Here is a 22,113-nt window from a genome sequence, read left to right as displayed (position 1 = left end):
CTTTCCAATCAATGCCGATGGCATTCAATCACGGAACAGGAACATACATTGACGCAAACCACAGAACAAACCCAATTATGAACAGGTCAATCTGGCAAGAGTGCAAAATTTGCCAAACACCGCACCCCATGTCTCGAAGTCTATACACACAGCCATGAAAATAGGCGGCGGGGCAGAACTGCGCTGGTGCCACATATGTGACATGCAAAACGAGAGCGGAACAAGAGTGTATCTTGTTCGCGCGCACTGTGTGGCAACGTCAACCAGGCTGTGTTCCCTAGTTCGAGCGTCAGACCGACCTCTCTCCGGGGCACTTTTGTGTCATCCCTGGCCTTTCGAGCAAATACTGTCAGTTTGTTCCATATGGATTACAAAGACCAACTTTACAACGAGATCTTTCATTCTCTTAAACCTCCGAACACACTGAGTTGTGCTCGAACGTGGCAACAGCGCGAACTTCTACCACCCGCCTAATTTCATCGCCGTGCATATAGGCTATAGGGGACATTATATTCACTCTTCAAACAGCCTCCCTGGGGACGATTGCAACAGAGGAACACATCTTGCAAAGTAGCTTGAACGACCTTATTTCACCACCATAGGAAATCCCTTCGTAGCAAAACAGCCTTTTTCCGCTTTCGACCAATATCAAATAAGAACCATGTAATTTTGTAATTTCGTTATCGCTCGCAAAGGTCGGAAGTAAAAGAACATATAATAATTCCATATAACAGCGGCGATAGTGCACACGACATTATCCACTCGCACGTGCAGTCTTCTACTGTTATCAACTTTTCAGGGAACCAGGAAATTACAGAACAACGGCCTTGTTGGTGAAAGTGTTCCACGTTCGATTACAAAGATTTTGTTTCCCTTGCGAAACACAACGAAACAAGCATTTAAAGCTGGTGCAAAAGTTCTGTGGGAGTGTTGTCCTCTGTAACGCTAGTGCTGGACATGGTGGCAAGGTTGTGAGTCAGTGTGCACTTAGGGAGCCTTAAGGAGTTGAGGTTAGTATTCACCAGACATGTTCTTTGCCCGAAAACAACAATGCTTTACTATGCGAGAATCACGGTGTCCGGAAAAAAAATCGTAACCGTATCCATGAATGTGAAGCCGTGTGAAGTATGGAACGACAGTGTTGCAATATACAGACATTAAACACCGGAACAAGAACAATCTTTCTGTAAGAAGTTTTACCATAGACCGGAACTTGAAGTTGCAAAGCCATAGGCCGCGGCTCAAGAAACCCACATACTTACTAGACTTCATCAAATTTCATTGTAGGGTGTTGTGTTAACATTATAACATATTCAAACAGAATAAAAAATGTTATCGCTCGTTTTGAACATCGGGCAATAGTTTTTAATGCACATTATGCATCATAAGTAGATTTGCTTGATTTGATGTTTGAAGTCCACATTATGCACAGATAGGCTAATCGGGACTGGACCTACAGTTTATAGTGGGATCCGAACCGCTATGTGCCTCCACCGGGTATCGAACCTTGGACACCTTGATTACAAGACGACGACGTTACCACTATGCCATCGGGGATGCCCTATAATAAGTAGCTATCTGTCAGTATATTCATTTTATCTCAAGCCATAAACTGTACATGGGTTTATAGCTTACAAAAGAGAAAGCATCGTACATCAGGAAATGTGCATTCGTGTGCTCGATTTCGTATGTTGTTTCTGACATATTTTTTCCTGTCTGCATATTGCAATACTAGCCCATAGATTTGCAATTCGATTCGATTCACGTCTTACCGTCGTTCTGGGGCGGCGATTGGCTTCAAACTGGGGGGGGGGGTGCTTAAACTGGGGGCAAGGACAGGTAGATAAGGTTTAGCATAGTGCGGTGGCAAAAGTAACAAAAAGGACCCCCCTCGCCCTACCCAATCGCCGCCACTGCCGTCGTTTCATCATCATGAGGTAAACAAGCTATTGGCCCCTCTGATAACAACGAAATCAATGTCAACAAATACACGTGGCTTCTCAGAAATCCTATTGGCTGTTCGGATAGCAGCTGTGCCCAGTAATATAGTGCGTGTGATGGTGCCATAAAAGCCTATAATGGATTGTGGGACATTATATCATGATGTATACAGCTGCGAATAATACAGGGTCTCCGAGAAAATATGCGAGGTTATAGAGAGCGATACGTTACTTGGTATACACTCAGAGTTACTTTATTACGTGTAGAAACTCAAAACATTTTATACGGTGAAGTAACAGGTGCTTTAGGAACAGAAATAATTGTTCTGCGTGAACAATACACATAATATGGACAGAATTTACATCAGTATGTCGCGATATGTAATCACGGACAGTGTTACTTGAGAGAGTAGCATTGTTTTGGGGGGAAATGTATTGCCTATTTCTACCTGGAACAAAATGAACCTCAGAGGCCGTGTTACATAGGATAATGCCATTTCCATGGTAGCTATACTGCCGATTTTTACGTTTTCTGACAAAAAAAAAATAAATGTCCATGGCAACCTTGAATTTGTACTGCGTCATTGTAAAGAAACAGAATGAAATAAGCAGTGGGTCGTAGCGTCGAAACTAGGGATGGCCAAACGGATCCGGATCCGAAAAATCCGGATCCGAGAGTTTCGTATCTCAATCCCATTATAATATTACCACACCTTAAAAGATATTATGATCTTCGATTACAAAGAAATTTTTCATTAGTTAGTCCTACAAGGATTTTTTTTCAATTGTTGTTCCTAAAATACTTTGCTACGCATCGGCTAACACACTCGTGCACAAAAATAATTTTACTTGTTTAACATAAAATGTCAGAGGTGATTTTGTAAATGCCATTGAAACGAATATGTATTCATTCGAATGTGTTGGAAATGGAAACACACATAAATGTGAGACATTCCATTCCAGGATGAAACCTTTAACACATATAAAAATATAGAAATGTTATACAAAAATTATACAATTCTTCTACAGTTACAGTTTTACAAATTAAAATAAAACATTATAATATATGAAGTGTTATATAATTACAAAGTGTAAGACTAACAAGGGAGGTTATCTAAGTGTCCCCCTCCGATTTCATTGAAACTTGGCAGATTTATAGAATCGCCCAAAGGAAGAAATACGTGTTTTTTTTGTCTCGGCTAAAAAACTGTTTTAGGGGGCAACCCCCCTCAAATGTCAATATGAGGACAAATTTAAGTGGGCATTTGACCTCTGTGTCCCCCTCCGATTTCCATGAAACTTGGCAGGTGTATAGTGGAGCCCAAAGGAAGAAATACGTGTTTTTTTGTTTCAGCTAAAAAACGGTTTTACGCGGCAAAACCCACTCAAATGTCAAGATGAGGACAAATTGAAGTGGGGATCTGACCCCTGTGTCCCCCTCCGATTTCCATGAAACTTGGCAGGTGTGTGTATAAACGAGCCCAAAGGAAGAAATACGTGTTTTATTGTTTCGGCTAAAAAACTGTTTTAGGGGGCAACCCCCCTCAAATGTCAAGATGAGGACAAATTTAAGTGGGCACTTGACCCCTGTGTCCCCCTCCGATTTCCATGAAACTTGGCAAATTTATAGAGTGGCCAAAAGGAAGAAATACGTGTTTTTTGTCTCGGCTAAAAATCTGTTCTAGGGGGGCAACCTCCCCTCAAATGTCAAGATGAGGACAAATTGAAGTGGGGATCTGACCCCTATGTTCCACTCCGATTTTTCATGAAATGTGGCAGGTGTATAGAGGGGCCCAAAGGAAGAAATACGTGTTTTTCTGTTTCAGCTAAAAACTGTTTTAGGGGGCAAAATCTCCTCAAATGTCAAGATGAGGAGAAATTCCTTCCTTTGAGGGGGGTTTTGCCCCCTAAAACAGTTTTTTTTAGCTGAAACACCAAAACATGTATTTCTTCTTTGGGCCCCTCTATACTCCTGCCAAGTTTCATGGAAATCGGAGGGGGAGACTTAGACCTCCCTTGTAAGTGGATTAATTAATTACAAATCGCGCACGCGCGCACACACACACTATATATAGTATACTCGCGTACTTTCGACGTGGCCTTAGGCCACGTCATGTACGCTCGCATGCGTGACCTTCGGCCACGTTGTGGGCGTAATCATATTATAGATAGGGTAAAACGTCTGGATGAAGGGGAACAAGTGTATAAGTTCGCTAATTTGAAAAGTTTAGAAAGTAACTTTATGTATGTATAGGCTCTAATAAGGTACAAATATTCAAAATAGTATTGTCTAACTTCTTAATAATAAAGTGAGTAAGTTATAACCCTTTGAAGAAAATTAGTTGGATGTGTTGCCAAAATGAATTCAATAGCGATTCTAAATTGTAAATGCAATATTTGCGTATTTTGTCATTTTCACATTTTTAAACGTAATTGGATAATAATTGTTTTCCTTCATTCCACTCAAATTCCACCTTGCCTCTGTAATAAATTCTGACGCTCGTATTTTGAAATACGAAATGTCTAGTATAATTCACTTACAGTAGTTTTCGGGGTGAAAATAAACTTTCTTTAAGATCCCTAGCAACGTCCGTTCCCATGGACAACAAGCACGGCAAGCTCGATGGAATTGCATGTCTTTATACCCAATAAACATTTAGTTAAAACAAGCACGATGTAGATATTAACGCTTTGAGTATAACAATATATACGTAATTGTAGCCTGTGTGGGCTGAAACTCCTTATTATGTAGATGTCACTCTTGTTTAAGCCACCTTTTCATAGCCAGGAGTTGATTCATCTGTGTGTTGTAGATCTGTGAGAAATATAATGTATCTCGACAATTAAGAATTGAAGGAAACAATGTGTGCTGCAAGAAATGCCCGTGGAGACGGTAGCTAAGGACGTGAAAAAATGGCATTTTCACCCTTAAGGAAGGGCAAAGTGAGCGATTTCTTAATTTTCTCGGCCTTTCGGGACGATTTCATGGGGGGTCGTAATCGGGCGTTTTTCGCCTCCGGGGCTTCCTTCATGGAGAACATTTATGTCAGTGAGTCAGTCAGTCAGTGGTGGGATTGGGGCTTTATATATATTGGATGTGTATGTATGTGTATTATATATATGTATATTAGTAGGTAACAATATGTTATAAACACATTCTTACTTTGCAAAGAAGCGCATGTGGGATAGCAAAACGGAAAGAACTGCATCCGGATCCGAAAGTTTTGGATCCGGGTCTGAAAATTCCGGATCCGAAAAATTTTAAGATCCGGATCCGTCAGGATCCGGATCTGGCCATCCCTAGTCGAAACCACGTTTCAAGGAGTTGAATATTATTAAGAGAAGTTGTCAGTGTTAATGCTTTGAGCTCGTCTTCTCGCAACAGAAAGATTATGCCGTATTAAACATAATTTCTGCCTCTTCTATACTGCAGGAATAAGTCATCTCAACGAATTGTTACTAAATATGATGGTTAAAGATTGTGGTGAAATCTCATACTTTCGGCCAACCTGTGAAGCGATTGTGACTATTGCGACTGTCAGTATAACATTATTTCATATTTTGTCTTCCTCTCCAATCATTATCAAATGTACGTGAATTTATTCAGTTTTAAAAAATCTTTCTAACAGGCTTTCATACACTTCTTTACGACTTTGCGTCACCTTCAGAATATTGTTATTTGTATAATTGTTTGCAAATTCGTTTCTTGTCCTAATTTGTCTTTGTTAAGAAACGTCTGTTAACTTCACTATTGAACTTACTCTAGAGAGAATACCTTTATACAGGGTGTCCTGGAAATAACTTCTGAAGACGAAAACATTGTATGTCTGAAGCACTGCATTGATTGATTGATTGATTGATTGATTTGCTTTATTTTACTTCGCTTTTTCTACCACTTTCGGCTAATTTGCAAAGATGTGGATGAGTGATGATGATGAAATTGATGAATGGACATTCACAAACATCCATGCCCAGACCAGGATTCGAACCCGGGATCCCTGACGTTGTAGCGCGATGTGCTAACCATTCCGCCGCGGGGGCTGGCTACTGCATTTATTGCCTTCAACATTTACATAATTGGAGAGTTTGTGTTCGAGTTTTTGGTTTAAGTCCACTTTATGCACCGAAATCCTAATCGGGACTGGACCTACGGTTTAAAGGGGAATCCGAACCACTATGTGCCTACACCGGGTATCAATCCCGGGATCCCTTGATTACAAGGAGACGACGTTACCACTATGCCATCGGAGAGACCCTACATAATGGGAGAGACAAACTCAAATAGTTTTTATGTATAATAATAGGTGTAAAGGAAGTCTGCACCCAATAGTACATCTTTGTTATTAAACACTGCCTGTAGCAGGTACGAGTATAACTGAAGGCTTGAGAATGCTCATTTTGCTGTTTTACTCATTTTGTCGTAGGCGTGGCTAATTTCTGGTTGGCTGAAATTTGGCCAAGGGGGCGTGGCTATAAAATTGGCTAAAAATTTGAACAGAACTATACCCTATCCCAGCAAACATTGGAGTCACGGCCGGAACGAAGCTGGGCTGCTCCCTTCATGTGTTTCTTTCGTTGGTGAAGCAGCAGCAATAGTGATTTGTTTTGATAGGGTGTAATTGTGAGGGACGCTGCTCTGCTTCTATCGTGGTACAACTAAACCATACTCTATTGCTTTTAGCATAGGAACTCCAGAACAGTCTTTTCTACTGTTACGGCGGCCGATCCTAATGCTGGTAAGGGAAGTGGAGAGCGAGGAAGCGACCAATCCAGCACGATAAGAGACGCAGCAGCCAGTAGAACTAGGTTCACGTAGTACTTCTTCCCGCCGCGTCGTGTCTCTCGGCGCCACTGCTGTTGTCTGGTTGGTTTGCGGGGTAATTCCCGCTACCAACTTCCCTTGCCAGAACTAGGACCGGCCGCCGTAAGAGTGGAAAGGAGCTATAGTGAAGGACGACGCAAATCTGTACTTCAGCTTTTGTAAAGGTACTTCAGTTTAAAGTAGCTACGTAAATCTTACTTGTAATTACTACTCCATCTTAAACATTCTTTCTATTTCTGATATTTAACGTCGCTTTACGATCTTTTTGGTTAATAAGAATAAGAATAAATGATGAACCGATGCAACAAACACAACACAACCTCTGGCTTCATAGCCTGTTGCGCTGACAACTCCGCCACGGAGGTCAATGTCATTGTATTTCCATTTTTGGTTATTCTGGTAAATAGCTACAATGACGATAAGTGATGATTAGATTGAAATGATGAAGAGGCACTCGCAAAGATCATCCATATCCGAGCCGAGACTCCTTAAGTAGAATACCTAAAGTGTTCAGCCACTCAGTGGGCTCAAAATACCATCGGTAATTAAACTTAATACTGGCATGAAACGTTAATTTGAATGAAGTGTTCATCTAAATTTATGTAATGTACAAATTAATAAGATGCTAATAGCTATATAAGTCCTCCTCCGTTGCGGAGCGGATGTCGACCTCCGTGGCGAAGTGGTTATCAGAGCGCGCAACAACGCCAGGGGTTCTGGGTTCGAGTCCCGGCTAAGGCATGGGTATTTGTGTTTGTCCTGATGAAAAGAAACTGAGAAACTGTAAGAATTGAAAAGTGTAAAAAGTGAAATAAGTGTGAATGGTGAGGGATACCTCCGTGTAGGGGGTATTTCCTTTAAAAAAAAAAAAAGCGGGTTAAGGCGTTCACTCGTCTTGAGATCGTTCGCTGCGGGAGGGCGTAGGTTCGAATCCGGCTCTGGTCGGAATTTATTCGGCCTACGTATAGGGCCGGTGGCAACCCACCATCGTGAGGAAATTGGGGAGCTCCGAGTGAGTGAGCGTAATCCGGTCGAGACGACCTACTATAACGGCTGGGAATACGTCGGGCTGACCCCCCCCCGACTATTCCAATACTGGTTGAAGATCTCCACGCTTAGAGGTGACGAAGGAAAGCGTGAGAGGGAGACCGGCTGTCGGTAGGTACGCGAAGGCTGTTGGGCAAAGGATTATTATTATTATTATTATTATTAATAGCTATATAATATCGTTCGGTGTAAGAATGAATAACACACTAGTTGAAAGTTGGAGGTAAACTTTAAACCAGATGAAAATAGATTTAACATTTAAGTACTGACACGTTATCTGAAATAAGCTAAAAATATGGATGCTAAAAAATCGTATCCATTAAAATATCCAGATCCAGTGAGAAACGGATACCCGGAACCCAAAGACGCGTTGCTGTACCCGATACCAGAAACCGGGTATCCACACCCAGAACCGAGTACAGTAAAACCTCGTTAATCCGTACCCCGATAAGCGGGACTTCACTTAATCTGCACAGGCAAAAAAAAAAAAAAAGGAGGAGATGCAAGCTTTTAAATGTGGCTATAAGTCGACAAGAGAACATCCCAAAGAAAAGGCAGTTAACCACTGATGAAATTCTCTTTCCCGAAGATTTTGTACTGTATAGTGTATTTATGTCTATGCCCTTTAAATACACCATAGTAAACGTGTTTTGTTGCTATAAATGGAGTTTTAATGCACTTCCAATGCTCCTTGAGGTTATTTCAGTTAATCCGGACTTTCATTAAACCGGTCAACTTATCCTCCCCCATTCGTCCGGATTGACGATGTCTTACTGTACTTGGATCCTGGTCGAGAATCGGTACCAGATCGTGAATCGAGAACTGGGTACCCGAATTAAAAACAGAAAATTTGATACTCAGAAGCGAATGACGGGCTGACAGAACGGAGAACCAATCCCCTGATCCTGAATATAAAATTGGATATCTAGACTCGAACCGAGAACCGGAACTAGGTACCGGAAAGCAAAAATAGCGTACCAGTATCTGGACTGAGATACATCGTAATGTTTCAGCATCCTTGTTCTGGTCACCCAGACCCCACATAAATATAACCGTCTTTACAATGTACACAAATCCCACACATTTTGGACCACAGTGTTAGATATCACCTGAAACCCGTTAAAGACTTAGTAAGAAGACTAGCCACCGTACAGAGGCCTAGTTTTACAATATCACGCAATCTTAACAACAGCGACTAACACAGATTGAAACCCGTTCAACGAGACCGGACAAGCCTCGACCGGTTCAAAGGCAATTGCCAGGCACACAACAAAGATTACAATTCTGCATGTAGGTCCCAACGCCTTGACACAACTTATCAAGCTTGTTCCCAATGTTAACAGATCAGTCACGCACCTCAGATATGGCAGCCAATGCCTGCAATATCCCCCAATAGTTCCTTAGTTTCCTATTTACTTTCCCAAGATTGGCAGCGTTCATCCGCCTCAGTATATTGCTACAAGAGGTGCAATGGATTTTACCCCAGCAGTTCCAGACGAAGACTTACACGTAACACAGTGTTTATAGGTGAACGTTTACTGTTGAAAACGCATTCTATACCCCGTCCCAGCAAATCTCTGGAGAAAACGAACAGAAACAAGTAACTGCGCAAGTAATGGTGCGAGACAGCTCCACCAATGAACACGTGCGAGGGAACAGTATTGCGTGGAGGGGGAGGAGGGAGCGACTGCAGTTACCAGCCTTCGCTCTGCCCTCTCGATTTCCTCTCCTTTTTGTCGCTATGCAAGGCCTTGCTCCAGAGATAACTGAGACAGGGTATAGTATTACCAAAAATGTAAATAAGCTTCAGGATATCTAGTCAAGAGCCTCCTCGATGGCTTGGTAGTGACATAGCCGCCTTGTAATTAAGAGGTCCTGGGGTCGATACCCGCTGGGTAAATAGTGGTTCAGAACCCACTTTAAACTGTAGATCTATTATCTTATCTGTGCATCAAGTGACTTGAAACAAAAACTCAAAGGGTATGTGGTAAGAGTTGACTTGCAATATAACGCGAAATGTTCAACACTTTAACACGAGAGCATAGAATTTCATCTTACTCCAATGGCTAAAACAAAAATTTAAACCGGTAAGTTATTTAGGACAGAAAATGTGTCGTCTTTCTCAATTTTGTCTTACAATGTTGTGTGGTGCAATGACTCACAATCTTCAAATTAGTTGTCGCAAGTAGAAATATGAAGGTATGCTCGCCGCCACGATACGAAATTTTTGGCTTAAAGTTGACACATGTTAAAAGGCTCACATTGCCGGTCTGGTACCTGGAGGTCTGTGGCAGCAATGACATTTTGAGAAGAAAGGGGTTCCATGAAAATCGTTTGCTGTGGGAACATCAATGAAGTACGAGGCGTATTCGTAAAGTAAGTACCGTTGGCAAATATTGCCGCTGTAGCGCTGCAGTCGCGACCGTGTGAGTTCTCTCTGACGTCCTTCATCCATTAGTAAGCCACAGGCACGCGGGGGAGCAGGTCATGCTTTTTCTTCGTAGTTTTCTGAAGATTGGAAATGTTCAAGAAAATCAATCTGCCCGCCGACTGTGAAGTCCAGTCTGTGATTCGTTTTTTCAATGCAAGAAACGTGAAACGGGTAGACATCCCCCGTCTATGGGGAGGGTGCAATGAGTGAAGGGATGGTACGGGAATGGGTCTCGATGTTTAAAGAAGGTCGTTAGACAGTTCACGATGAACCAAGGAGCGGTCGGCCATCTGTTGTGACCGAGGATTTGGTGCGTGCGGTCGACACAGAAATTCGTGAATGATAGATAGCTTTCATAACAGGAACATTCTATGATGATGGGATACAAAAACTAGTGCCACGCTACGACAAATGCTTGAACAATGGCGGAAACTACGTAGAAAATAGTTTATGGTCTGTAGAATGCAATGCAAATAAAAAAAGGTTCGAAACTATTTTACTTTATTTTGTACATCCTTTCGGTACATACTTTCCGAATAGAGATATGTTTCAAATTATGGAAGGTTCAGAATGAAAATAAAAGCAAGGGAATCTATATAAACTAAATATCACAGTGTAGTTTGGCTGGTGCTTCTACCTGCTTCCCCTCTCGCATTTAGAATAGACTTTTCCAGCTAGTTTTGTCTTCCCTGGTTGGACTGTACGAGGGTGGGCAAAGAGTTCTCGGGGTGCAATGGGCGACCTTCTCAAGAGCGGTGTAAGGGGTGACCTGGTAAGTCACTCAAAAGTCAATGTAATGCACCCTGCACTGTTTGACCAGGGATCGGAGAGCTCCCGTCGGCAAATTGCCAAGGAAAAGTGGAAGGTTTTGAGGGGAAGGTAGGTGGGGGGACGCCGTTCACAGTTGCACGTTGAACAGTGTTACCAATCTGCGAGGATGCTTATCCACCAGAACGTAACTAACGAAAACTGAGGGACATGCACAGAAGTAAAGGATTGTGATAAGGACTTGTTTTTTTAATCACAACCATGCCGTTTGTTCTTCGTCCAATTTAAAATAGAAGGATAGTAGGGGAAAGAATTGTAGTTTCACTTATAGTGGCATCGTTAAAATGGGGATCGAGGGGTCTCATCCTCTCCAAGATTTTAGCAAGAATTAAAACAGAAAGATCAAAATTTCATTCCAACAAAATAAACTCGTGTCGCAAGTGAAATGTTCTTAAAGAAGATGTGCAACACATAGACCGTCTAAGCATACAGAAAAACAGAAACATTTGAATGACGTTGTTCAGAAGATTATGTGAGAAAATGTGAAATAGCATACCTTGTGTGAAAATAATTCACTCGTCATTTCAACTATGTCATTTCGTTCCTTGATAAACTTTATTTTGTTCTGTGACCATTTGAAACAAAAACCGATCTCGTGTAGAATTTTCCTTAAGGTTTCACATTTCCGACGAAACCCAATGCGTTCTTCCAACACAGGAAGCAATTTACGAATTATTGGCACAGTTTTCTCGACCACGTAAAATTCATGTACCTCTCTTCTTATTACGTCAGTCTCAAAATCACCCAAAGCGACATTCTCAATAATGGTCTTTCTCTGGCGTTTTAGGGGTGATCGAAATTGCTGGTTATCTTCGCCATTTTCTTCACTGCGAATTCTCTTCACAGTCGCCTCCGACAAGCCAGCTATTGCACTCGCACGTATTTTAGCCGGCGATATTTGAATCAGGGTGGAATTCCAACGCTTCTTTGTCGCAGAATGCAAGCACATTTTGCACCATCTGTTTAACGCCAGAACGTTGTGACGTTACTACCTCCATCATTACAAAAGCACATACAGAACTCCGCACAAACACACTACACACACGCGCGCGAACCAACTTCACGTCTTTCCGCGTTTTGTTGCAAACACGCCGCCCATGGCCAGAGCACTTCCAATATCTTGTGTCAATATTCTCCGGTTGGCAACATTGCTCTCTTTCCCCACGTGACACTCACTCTTCAGAGAAGCGGTTCCGCGAACTACCCCAATGAAGTCCAATAGTGTGACGTCACAAGCTGGAGCTGAGTCTTCACAACGAGAGAACGTGGTTTCTTCCTATTCAATTCAATGTTATTTTCCTTCGGAAGGGGTAGATTTAATTATTGGGACAACAGTTATGAAAGAAAATTAAGATGTGCATCGTACATCAATGTAAAGATGAGATTTCGGAGAATACGTCTATATATAACATGTACCTTGCAGATGAGAATGTAAAGAATAAATGAAGTAGGAAATCGAGTAAAGCAAATGCTCCAAATGAAATGTCAGCCAATGGGCGCCGTTGGTTCAATCGCCTGAGGCTACTGGTTTTCCATCATCCATGGCGGCAGCGTAGCCGACTTGGGATCGGGTGAGTTCGGGTCGGCTTCGGCTGTGCTCGGAACTGGAATGTTATGAAAATGCATGATTTTCTTACTCCGGTTATTCTTTACCTTATTCTCTGTAAGGTATGTGTGATATATAGTCGTATTCTCCGAAATCTCATCTTTACATTGATGTACGATACGCATCATAATTTTGTTTCATAACTGCTGTCCCAATAATTAAAGCTACCCCTTCCGAAGGAAAATAACATTGAATTGAATAGGAAGAGAACACGTTCCCTCGTTGTGAAGACTCAGTTCCAGCTCGTCGTCTGCTTGTGACGTCACCACTAATGGAATCCATTTACGAATGGCCTCGGCTACTTCGGTCATGTGCAGAAAACTCGAGAACTCTCTGATCGCTGGTCGAACAGTAATGCTATGTTTCAGGGCAACGAGGCTCTGGCGTCAGGAGCTACGGCCAGTATAATCCTCCATAGGGTTGTGTTGTCCTGGGTTTGTCCTTATGTGTGCCGAGTGCTCCTTTGCAGCCTCAGCTTTTAATAGGTAAAAATATTTTAGTCCTCAGATACAGTATACGTAGTTTTAGCTCGTGTTAAGCAATGATTGAATGAGTTAGTTTTAAAAACTGAAAAACGAACGAATTCAATGAAGATAACTGGGCTCATGAAACTGGAGAAACCAGTTATTTTACAGACTTATGGGACACTCTAGACCAGCGGCGGCGCCAGGATCAATCATCTAGGGGTGTCGAGGGGGTGCCGAATCAAATTTAGGGGGTGAGATGTTGAAAATAAAGAAAAAATGAAACATGCATGTGTTCTTTAGCAGTGTTTTTTGGAACTTGTAGTATCAGTTAAACATATTAGCTAGAAGAAGTAATGTATTTGGAGCTGCCAAAAAACGATAATACTCGTGTTAAATGTAAGTAGACGAAGAAAAAACTCTGTTTTAAAAATGGCTATGTGTATGTATTACTGTTGTACTGTACTACGTGCGACATTTTAAAGACCATTTGTGCCTAACATGGTATTTAGTTGTCGTGGAAGAGATTATAAGATTTACCGCCGTCATTGTCGTTGCTACAGTGTATCCAACTGATGAACAAGGTAATGTTGCACTTTTTGGCGAATAGGGTCACGAAAATCTGACGTATAGGGTCAACACATAATATGCCTATTTGCCCTTAAAGAGAGTTATAAATTAACTTGTCTCCTACATAATTGGTCAACGTAGTAGAATCAGGAGGACATGTAGAAAGCGATTAAGACGTTTAGGGAACGTAGGAACGAACGACACTACAGACTTGCCAGGACATTTTCCTGATAAAAAAGGGGGTAAGCTACTTTGACCTTGAAGCAGAAGGATGAACTGGTTTCGCAGTTACGAAAATTATGTTCGTGTGGGTTTTGACTCGAACCCATGGGTGATGAAAGGTTGCGCCAAGTCGCCCTCACATCATCATCATCATCATATTCAGATTCGGAAAACGTCAGTGGTGAAGTAAACAATACTGTTTGTGGGTTCTGCAATGTGAAGTACTAATACAACGACCATGTTTCTGTGAAATTGGTTGATTGTTTACAGTTGCAAGAAAGTCTAAAGATGGTTATCACAAGAAATGTGCTACTGCACAAGGGAGAGTAACGTTTATTTGTGGAAGATATGCGAGCAAATATACAAGGTCCTACACTCTAAACATAAGGTTTGTATTGGAAATTAAAGACTGATACTGCATATTTCAATGTAGGATCACTCTCAGATGTGATCCGATTCACTCGAACTCTTAAGGGTGAATAGGGTCATTTAGAGTTGAAGTCTAAATGTTACGGGCAAAAAAATAAGGTAACTTAACAAATTAATAATTAGTGAAAATTGTAGTTATGGGGTTCCCTTTATTACCATATTCCCGATACTTTTAAATTTGATTACAATTATCGGGAATATTTACATTGTTTGATTTTTTGACCCGATTCACCCTAAGTTACCCTATAACAAGTTTTTATAGAGAGTTCTGCAGTTGCCGTAAAGTGAGGCAGCACATATGGCAGAGAAGCTAGTATAACATTTTTGTTTATCCACCTAAAGACGGTGTGTGCCGATTCGGTGACCCGCGAGTTAAGCTATCGACGCTCGATAAAATCACAAAATTCCGGCATTCCAGTTGTGGTATTGGTATGGGTGTTCTTTCTGAGTGTCCCTTCACCAATATCATCCATTCATCACTCATACTCATCGTCTCGATTAGCTGAAAGTAGCAGAAATGCGACGACGAAAAACCTAAAGAACTTTTAAATATGTTAATTTAGATTTTTCAAAAACATTAGTACTGTGGAATTCCATAAAAGTGTCCTGAATCTCAATTTTAAAAATTAAATGCAATGCTGTATCTCTATCCTATCGCCGGCTCTCGTGGCGGAGTGGATAGCACATCGCGCTACGACGCCAGGGGCCCGCGTTCGAAACCTGGCCCGGGCATGGATATTTGTGAGTGTTCGTTTATCAATTTCATCATATCATCACTCATCCCCATCTTCGCAAATTAGCCAAAAGTGGCACCAAAGCGAATTAAAATAAATATAGTAAATCAATGAATGAATCAATAAATTTATTCTATATTGTGAGTACTCAGTCGAAAATGCTATTTCCATAAAATTTCAAGTATTATACGTAATTAAGTTAGAAGGTAGAAGGCATTTTGCATATTGTTCGTTTATCTTAACTTTTTGATTTGGTTTTGTTTCCTATTGTGTCCCACCAGTGACACGAAAAACAATTAATTTCTCCTTTATCTGTTACATTTCCCCCTCAACTCCACTAGAATATTCAAAGATCATTTATAAATGATTCAAAAATAATTTATTTTTCATCATTTGACAATTCACAGAAATTTAAATAAATTTCTTATTGAGTAAAGGGGCAGTGATAACAGCTACAAATCTGGGAAAGTACTTTAAGGGTAGTTATGTTTAATCAACAGTGTTAAGTTTCATATTTCATTGCACAGAAACTGCAAGAAAAATGTTGCTTAACTACGGTATCAGTAGAATAGTTACTTTAATATCAAAAATGTTAATGGAATGTCCCTAGTACTATGTTTCTAATTGAATGGGATTTTTATATAATTTTATTAGGACCACACTCAGTTCTTGTTTGGTGAATCGATGGATTTGATCATTGTGTAATTCATGTATTATGTCACACATTATAAACAAATTTGCTTCAATTTCTTTCAGATATTTTAAGAAGAACCTAACATGAAGTGGAGACTCATATACTGCTGCCTTATTATAACTCTATCTGCAACAAAGGTAGGTAACAATCCCTAACAATGAGACAAGAGATATAGTTTAATTAAACTTTACCGTGTGACTTGCATTATTACCTACATCATAATTGTTCTGCGGTAAGTAGTTGTAAGTGATTTCCAGAGGTGTGATCTTTTCAAACTGGTGGCATAATACGAGCCTACAGAAACGCCAACTAGTGGTTCTCAAACTTTTTTCTCATTGTACCCTTTAGTCGAAACTAAAGTCTATGTAGGTTTTCTCCAAATAGTGGGTTTTGGGAATTTTGCCTGCCTGATTGATGCGGAGTTTCTGATATGTATCTGCAACATAGCAAAATGGCATTCGGGCCATATGCGGAAAGATGGTAAACAAATATACATTAGAATGGTATGTTTATTACTATATTGAGTGTTCCTAAATTTACAATCTTTTTGATTAGTTACCAGAATAAAAATACGAAATACATGCATTCTAGGAGGTATATAAAATACTTTAATTTTCAAATATTTTCCCCAGAGTTGTTGAAAAAGAAAGTAAAGAACAAATATAAGTTTGTAAACAAATTGTCAAGCACAATTTTGGAGCTTTTATTGTAAACCCTCAGAGTTTCTAGTGAGAAGGATTCTCCTGCATAGCCTGACACAGTTTCTTGATGTCTGCTTGTGCACTTGAAACTTTCAAGTGGAGATACGGCTCAAAATTTAGTCTATTATAGATTTCGAACGCGTATTTCGTTGAAACATAGATAAAAGTGTCAGTGACAAAATCAGCCTTTTTTTCCTGTTGACTGTTAAAGCTATGAAGTCTGCTCTACGAACCTGCAGCAAAAATGTTGTCGTTTGGGTATTCTCGAGATTTCTCTTCCGAGCTGATCGCATACCCTCCTGAAGACGTTCACGATCATTTGGGGGTATGCGTACCACAGTTTGAGAACCACTGTGTTAGCAGAAAGGTTCTTGTTAAGCGCGCGAGAATCCAACGAACAGCTCCCAAGTCGTTTCTTCTAATATTCATTTGTGTTTCTGGCGAGGGAGGTGGGAAAGAGGGAAAATAAAGATTCCACAGTTTTTGGCTAGTTTGAGTTTGTGTTGTGATATATCAGCTGCCAGTCCGGATTTGGCCAGTGAAATACACATAATGTGGCAGACAACAAAATTCAGCACTTCCCGTGGCGTTCTGTTTGGCGACAGAGCGCTCTTTCTTCAAACGCATGGCAGAACGTCCAACCGCCATCCAATCTGGCGTTCAATATACCAGGTCCGTGTCATTGATACTAACAGGGACCTGGTATATACAGGCAGTGGGGTTGTTGTAATGGTAAAGGTCTGACATCTTTTGGTCATTTGACATTGTGTATCACATAGAATTGAACTTTCCTCCAGAGTTACTTCAAATTATGTTAAGACACAAAGAAGAATAGAAAATACATGTCCTTATTAGTGAATTTAGAGGGAGAAAATTAATTGCATTTACAGTTTCATTATTGGGATATTATTTTTAACTTCCAAATGTTTAGAGCTCTTGTCCTAGGTGCGATCAGTTTCGGGTTCGACTCCCGATGGAGGCCCAAAAGGTTTTGGTTTTGACTCAGCATCGTGAGGAAAATTGTAGAGCTACTTGAAAGGAAAAAGTAGCGGATCTCCAAAGGCAGGAAACAGCTTCGATGCGACGATACTCTGACCAACACGTCACCCAGTGGTAGGCCTTACCCATCAGAGGATGTCTTCTATGATAATGTAAACATAGAATGATTCAATATAACTTAGTGTCACAGTATTATTTTTACTTTCTAGATATATATTATTGTACATTGTAAGCAACATCCTTCATTTTTCAATATATACATTTCCACTCCTCACTCTTGGGCACACCCTTTCCACCAAATGTTTGCCCTTTCTCATCAACTGAATCCTCGAGCTATCCTGATCTTGCATACAACGTTCAAATTTTAATTCTCACCCAATCCCTTAGAATCAACAAATCAATGTATACATATTATTGGTGACATGGTGGGGCTGAAGGCAGACAGACAGACCCTTTCAAACCCAGCAATGCCAACGAGCGATTCGCAATTTCGAGTAAGAAAATCTCGCACCCTCCTTTTCAGGTATTCGCCAAGCCAACGTTCTTCCTACCTTTTCTCTACTCCTACATGAACAGCAAAGCAGAAAACGAAGATGACGGAAAGGAGACCGTTGTGTACAACCACATAACGAACGGATACAGGCAGGGGCAGAGATATCCACACTACAGAAGACCACCCTACAGACAATCTGCAGAACAGAAGCCGCTCTACTACGACTATCCCTACTATTACGACTACTACGATTACCTTCCCTACGACTCTTACGACTACGAGGAGCCACCATGTTACGGTGGTCCTATCCCTGGGGACCAAAGGTTCGGCGGCTTCCTCAAAAGGATCAAGAATAACAGGAGAGGAAGGAAGGAACTTGAGGACAAGAAGTTCTCCAGCCTAAAGGAGCAGATAGAGTATTACGCAAAAGGTGTTGGGGAGGATGAGGGTGTTCCGAAGCCTTTGAAGAACAAAGCAGCAAGGATTCTGAAGTGGCTAGAAGACCCAGAGGGAAAACTGGCAGAAGAATTGGAGAAGGAGGCGCCAGTAGATTTAGACAAGGAAGAATGACACGTTTCTCAAGGATCTTGTACTGTCCAACCAGTGGCGTGCCCAAAGGTGGTCATGTATTTCTAAAAGAAAGAACATAAAAGGCATGAAAAGATGGCAAAAGATGAGGAGTGACTACTTAAAAATGTACATGCAACCTCCCCGTAACTTCCCTTTACGAAAATCCTGGGTACGTCACTGTGCCCGAGGCTAAAGACGAGACTAACTTGACAAGACGAGTCTACATACGAAAGGGGGGATCGGTAGAGACATGAGCGAAACAACGCTGTTGGTTTCAGATCAGTGATTATCTTGTATGTGTTTAGGGCCTCCCCGATTGCACAGTGGTAGCGTCGTCGCCTTGTAATCAAGTGGTCCCGGGTTCGATAATCATTGATTGATTGATTTAATTTATTTACTTCGCGTTTTGTGCCTTTTGGCTAATTTGCGAAGATGGGGATGAGTGATGAAATGATGAAATTGATAAATGGACATTCACGAACAACCAAGCCCGACCGGGATTCGAACCCGGGACCCTTGGCGTCGCAGCGCAATGTGCTAACCACTCGGCCACAGGGTCGAGCCCAAGGGTTCGATAATCAGTGGAGGCACATATAGTGGTTCGGATCCCACTTTAAACTGTAGGTCCAGTCCAAATTAGCCTAACTGTGCATAAAGTGGACACCAATTCAATGAATCAATCAATCTTGTATGTGTTTCATTGTTTTGTTTATTATTGCTCCCTCATTGTTGTATTTATATTGGCTGTTTTAACTTGTAACATTCCCCCCTCAAGGTATTCTGCCGGCAGCGTTACTATGTGTGAAACTTCAATGTTTCAGAAGACGACGAATTTCAAGGAAGCCGTTTATCTCATCCTTTCACCCCTATTTTACCACTGGACTCGTCCAGTCAGCGCATGCGCACTTGCACCCATGGTCACGAATACGGGTTTCACTCATAATACAAGCCTCAACCAACAACTCGCCCTTCGCCTTCTGACGTCAGTCGAAATTCTTTCATTGTCATTCGCCCCCAAGTAAGACTATTTTTGTACGAAATAAAATATGTTAACGTTGGAAGACAATTGAACGAATGTGGAGCACGTGTAAGGGAATCCAGTGTTATGATCTAATATGGATTCACTCGCAGAACATATAATCTGAAATTCCTTTCTTATACTTTCCGCGAATTGGGGAATTAAAATAACAGCCAGTTCACACATAGTTGCCACAGTCCGTTTGCGTTGCAGTTTAAACCGTTTATCACACTTACATTACCTCCCACTCTGAATGTCGAAACAATGCTCCAAGTCATTTTGTAGAGAAGAATTAGAACACTTTCGAACACTGAAGCGCGGAGTTCTGTCTGGCAGAGATCAAACGCCAGAGCTTAACACTTCCGTGATATGTCTTCCAGCCCAACTATGGCGGGAACGATACCAGGTAAACACTCAGAAGCATACCATCAACGCAAGCGCGCATGCGCTAATTGGACGAATCCAATGAGAATATAGGGGGTGACGGCTAGACAAGATTCCGTTAACAGCGTCATTGTTTCACATCAAAGGGTTTTCTATACAAGAAAACGAACAACGGCAAGCAGGAAACGCTTATAAAAGAAATGATGATCCGAAACCAACATGTTGCACCCATGTTGCTTCTCACGAACTTCTCCTATCGGATTAGATTCGTCCACTAGGTGAGTCATCTCGGTCGTACAGTAATGTGGGCGCCAATTGTCTGGAGGAGGAATGGAGGTAGAGAATGCCCAGGGAAACTTTTGGGGGATGTCAACTGTTTTGTTGCGTGTGCGTTCTTATTTTCTGAAGTGTTTCTTGTGTACCACAGCAGACGTTCCAAAAGCGGTGTATCCTTGTTAACTCACACAGTTTCTAGTTCACTCGCTAAGTTGCACAGTGTGTTCTCAACTTAGAACCAATGACAAGACCACGTTGGAAAGCGAGCGCAGTTTGAAAATATTTTTGCGGTCAAACGCGTGCAGTGCAGACTATGGTGATGTGTGCTCGTATCTCAAGATGGCAAACGTAGAAAAAAAAAATCAACTCTTACTTACTTCTTTATTAGTGCCTAATGTATGTTCTTAAAGATAACTGGAAGGTATAGTTGAAGTCCTGTTTCGAACCCCAGTTCGACATCTTTGTCACAGCGGGAGAGGATCTTGTTTCGAGCCAGCACCTGTTTCTCCGAAAAGTGCTGTTGTCACTTTTACGTTTAGAAATCCATTCATTCACTGCGACGTTATACTTCCAAGGTCTTCACATTGTATAAGGAAATTGCACAATGCAATAACATAACCTAGCAAAGATAACGCATCCGGAACCTCACGTTCAGAAATCTCTAAACAAACTGATATGGCAACATCTCATTTACTCCACGTGGAGTTGACAAGAGCTGTCAGTTCCTAAAACGGACGCTATTGGTGGGAAAGGTTTGAGGGGAGAATATACTTGGGCTCAACGCGGACGTGGCAGATGGTTGTTTACGCCTGTAACAGAGGGAACTGATCTTTCGGAACTTTCTTTGAAGTAAAGAGGCGTTCGAATCAGGACTTCTACTATAATTTCCCAGAAGTCTTGTTCAAGTGGACTTAAAATATACATTCTACAGGTACACACTTGTGCTTTAGGAACAACCTCAATGCTTGTTACGTCAGCGAACTGAGGATGAAGTCAATTTTCCAAGAAAACAAGTGAAAACATGTGTGAATTGTAGAACACGTTAGAGAAAAGTGTTACAGGCCTTAGTAAAAAAATAATGACCAATTTAATGTAGGAGAGAGTAGGTTTGCTGAATGATATTTAATGAATCTGTTCTCTGCTTCTTTGATTCAGTTTGAAGCAAATGACAAGGCAGATTAAGTGCAGTAGAAAGTGTACTGGCCATGCTACATGCGATTCGAAATCAATGCCGGAATTTAAATATTTGAACGTAACTTTTACAAACATTTTAAAAATATGCTATTAAAAATTCGTTGACTATAAATCTTAACGAAAATATGATAAATAGAACTTAATAGGAAAATAAGATATTACCTGAAAGCATGCTGATTAAAGATGATATAATAAACTAATGACAATAAATTCTCATAATACTCGTACATATTTGAAACTACGTATTACAGTACAAATAACTGTTTTGCAAGAAATTTCTGGTGTATACATGATCACTGAGTTTCCAGGAAAAGAAACATTGAAGAAATGTTTGTTACAAATATTCTTACTTCAGAACACATTGTTCCAAGGAATTACTTAGTTATTACCTCTAGATATTAAAGACAAACATATGAATCCTGTATAGATATTGTAAATAAAAATGTTCCTAAATATATCACACAATCTTTGGATTTTAATTCTAATTTATCCATTTAGAATAAGCTTTATGTAATGATTTACAAATCTAAGCGCACACACGAACTAAAAGCATTATGGATTGCTTTCGTATTAAAAAAATTAAGACATTTATTAATTATATATATATATGTATTATTTTTATTTACAAAATGGTTATAGTTAATGTTAGAACGTACTTTATACTGATTTTCTAACTGTAAAAACAACAATT

At 40.7% G+C, this 22,113-nt stretch overlaps 1 protein-coding gene across 2 annotated transcripts; it reads left to right on the top strand.

Moving 5' to 3' along the window:
- The first annotated feature begins 996 nt into the window (after positions 1-996).
- LOC146001996 (uncharacterized) lies at positions 997-21,838 on the top strand. Of its 2 annotated transcripts, none has more exons than XM_083139701.1 (3): positions 997-1,010; positions 15,850-15,924; positions 18,011-21,838. In XM_083139701.1, the coding sequence occupies exons 2-3, from the start codon at positions 15,871-15,873 to the stop codon at positions 18,548-18,550; spliced, it is 594 nt and encodes a 197-aa protein (XP_082995827.1). In that variant the 5' UTR covers positions 997-1,010; positions 15,850-15,870; the 3' UTR covers positions 18,551-21,838. The 2 variants fall into 2 exon arrangements, with proteins under 2 accessions (XP_082995827.1, XP_082995826.1); XM_083139700.1 differs by lacking the exon at positions 997-1,010 and adding an exon at positions 9,249-9,336.
- The last annotated feature ends 275 nt before the right edge of the window (positions 21,839-22,113 follow it).

The sequence above is a fragment of the Lepisma saccharinum genome, chromosome 18 (assembly GCF_977018435.1).
Source record: "Lepisma saccharinum chromosome 18, izLepSacc3.1, whole genome shotgun sequence".
NCBI classification, from domain to species: Eukaryota; Metazoa; Arthropoda; class Insecta; order Zygentoma; family Lepismatidae; genus Lepisma; species Lepisma saccharinum.
This window is presented reverse-complemented; position numbering and strand designations above follow the sequence as displayed.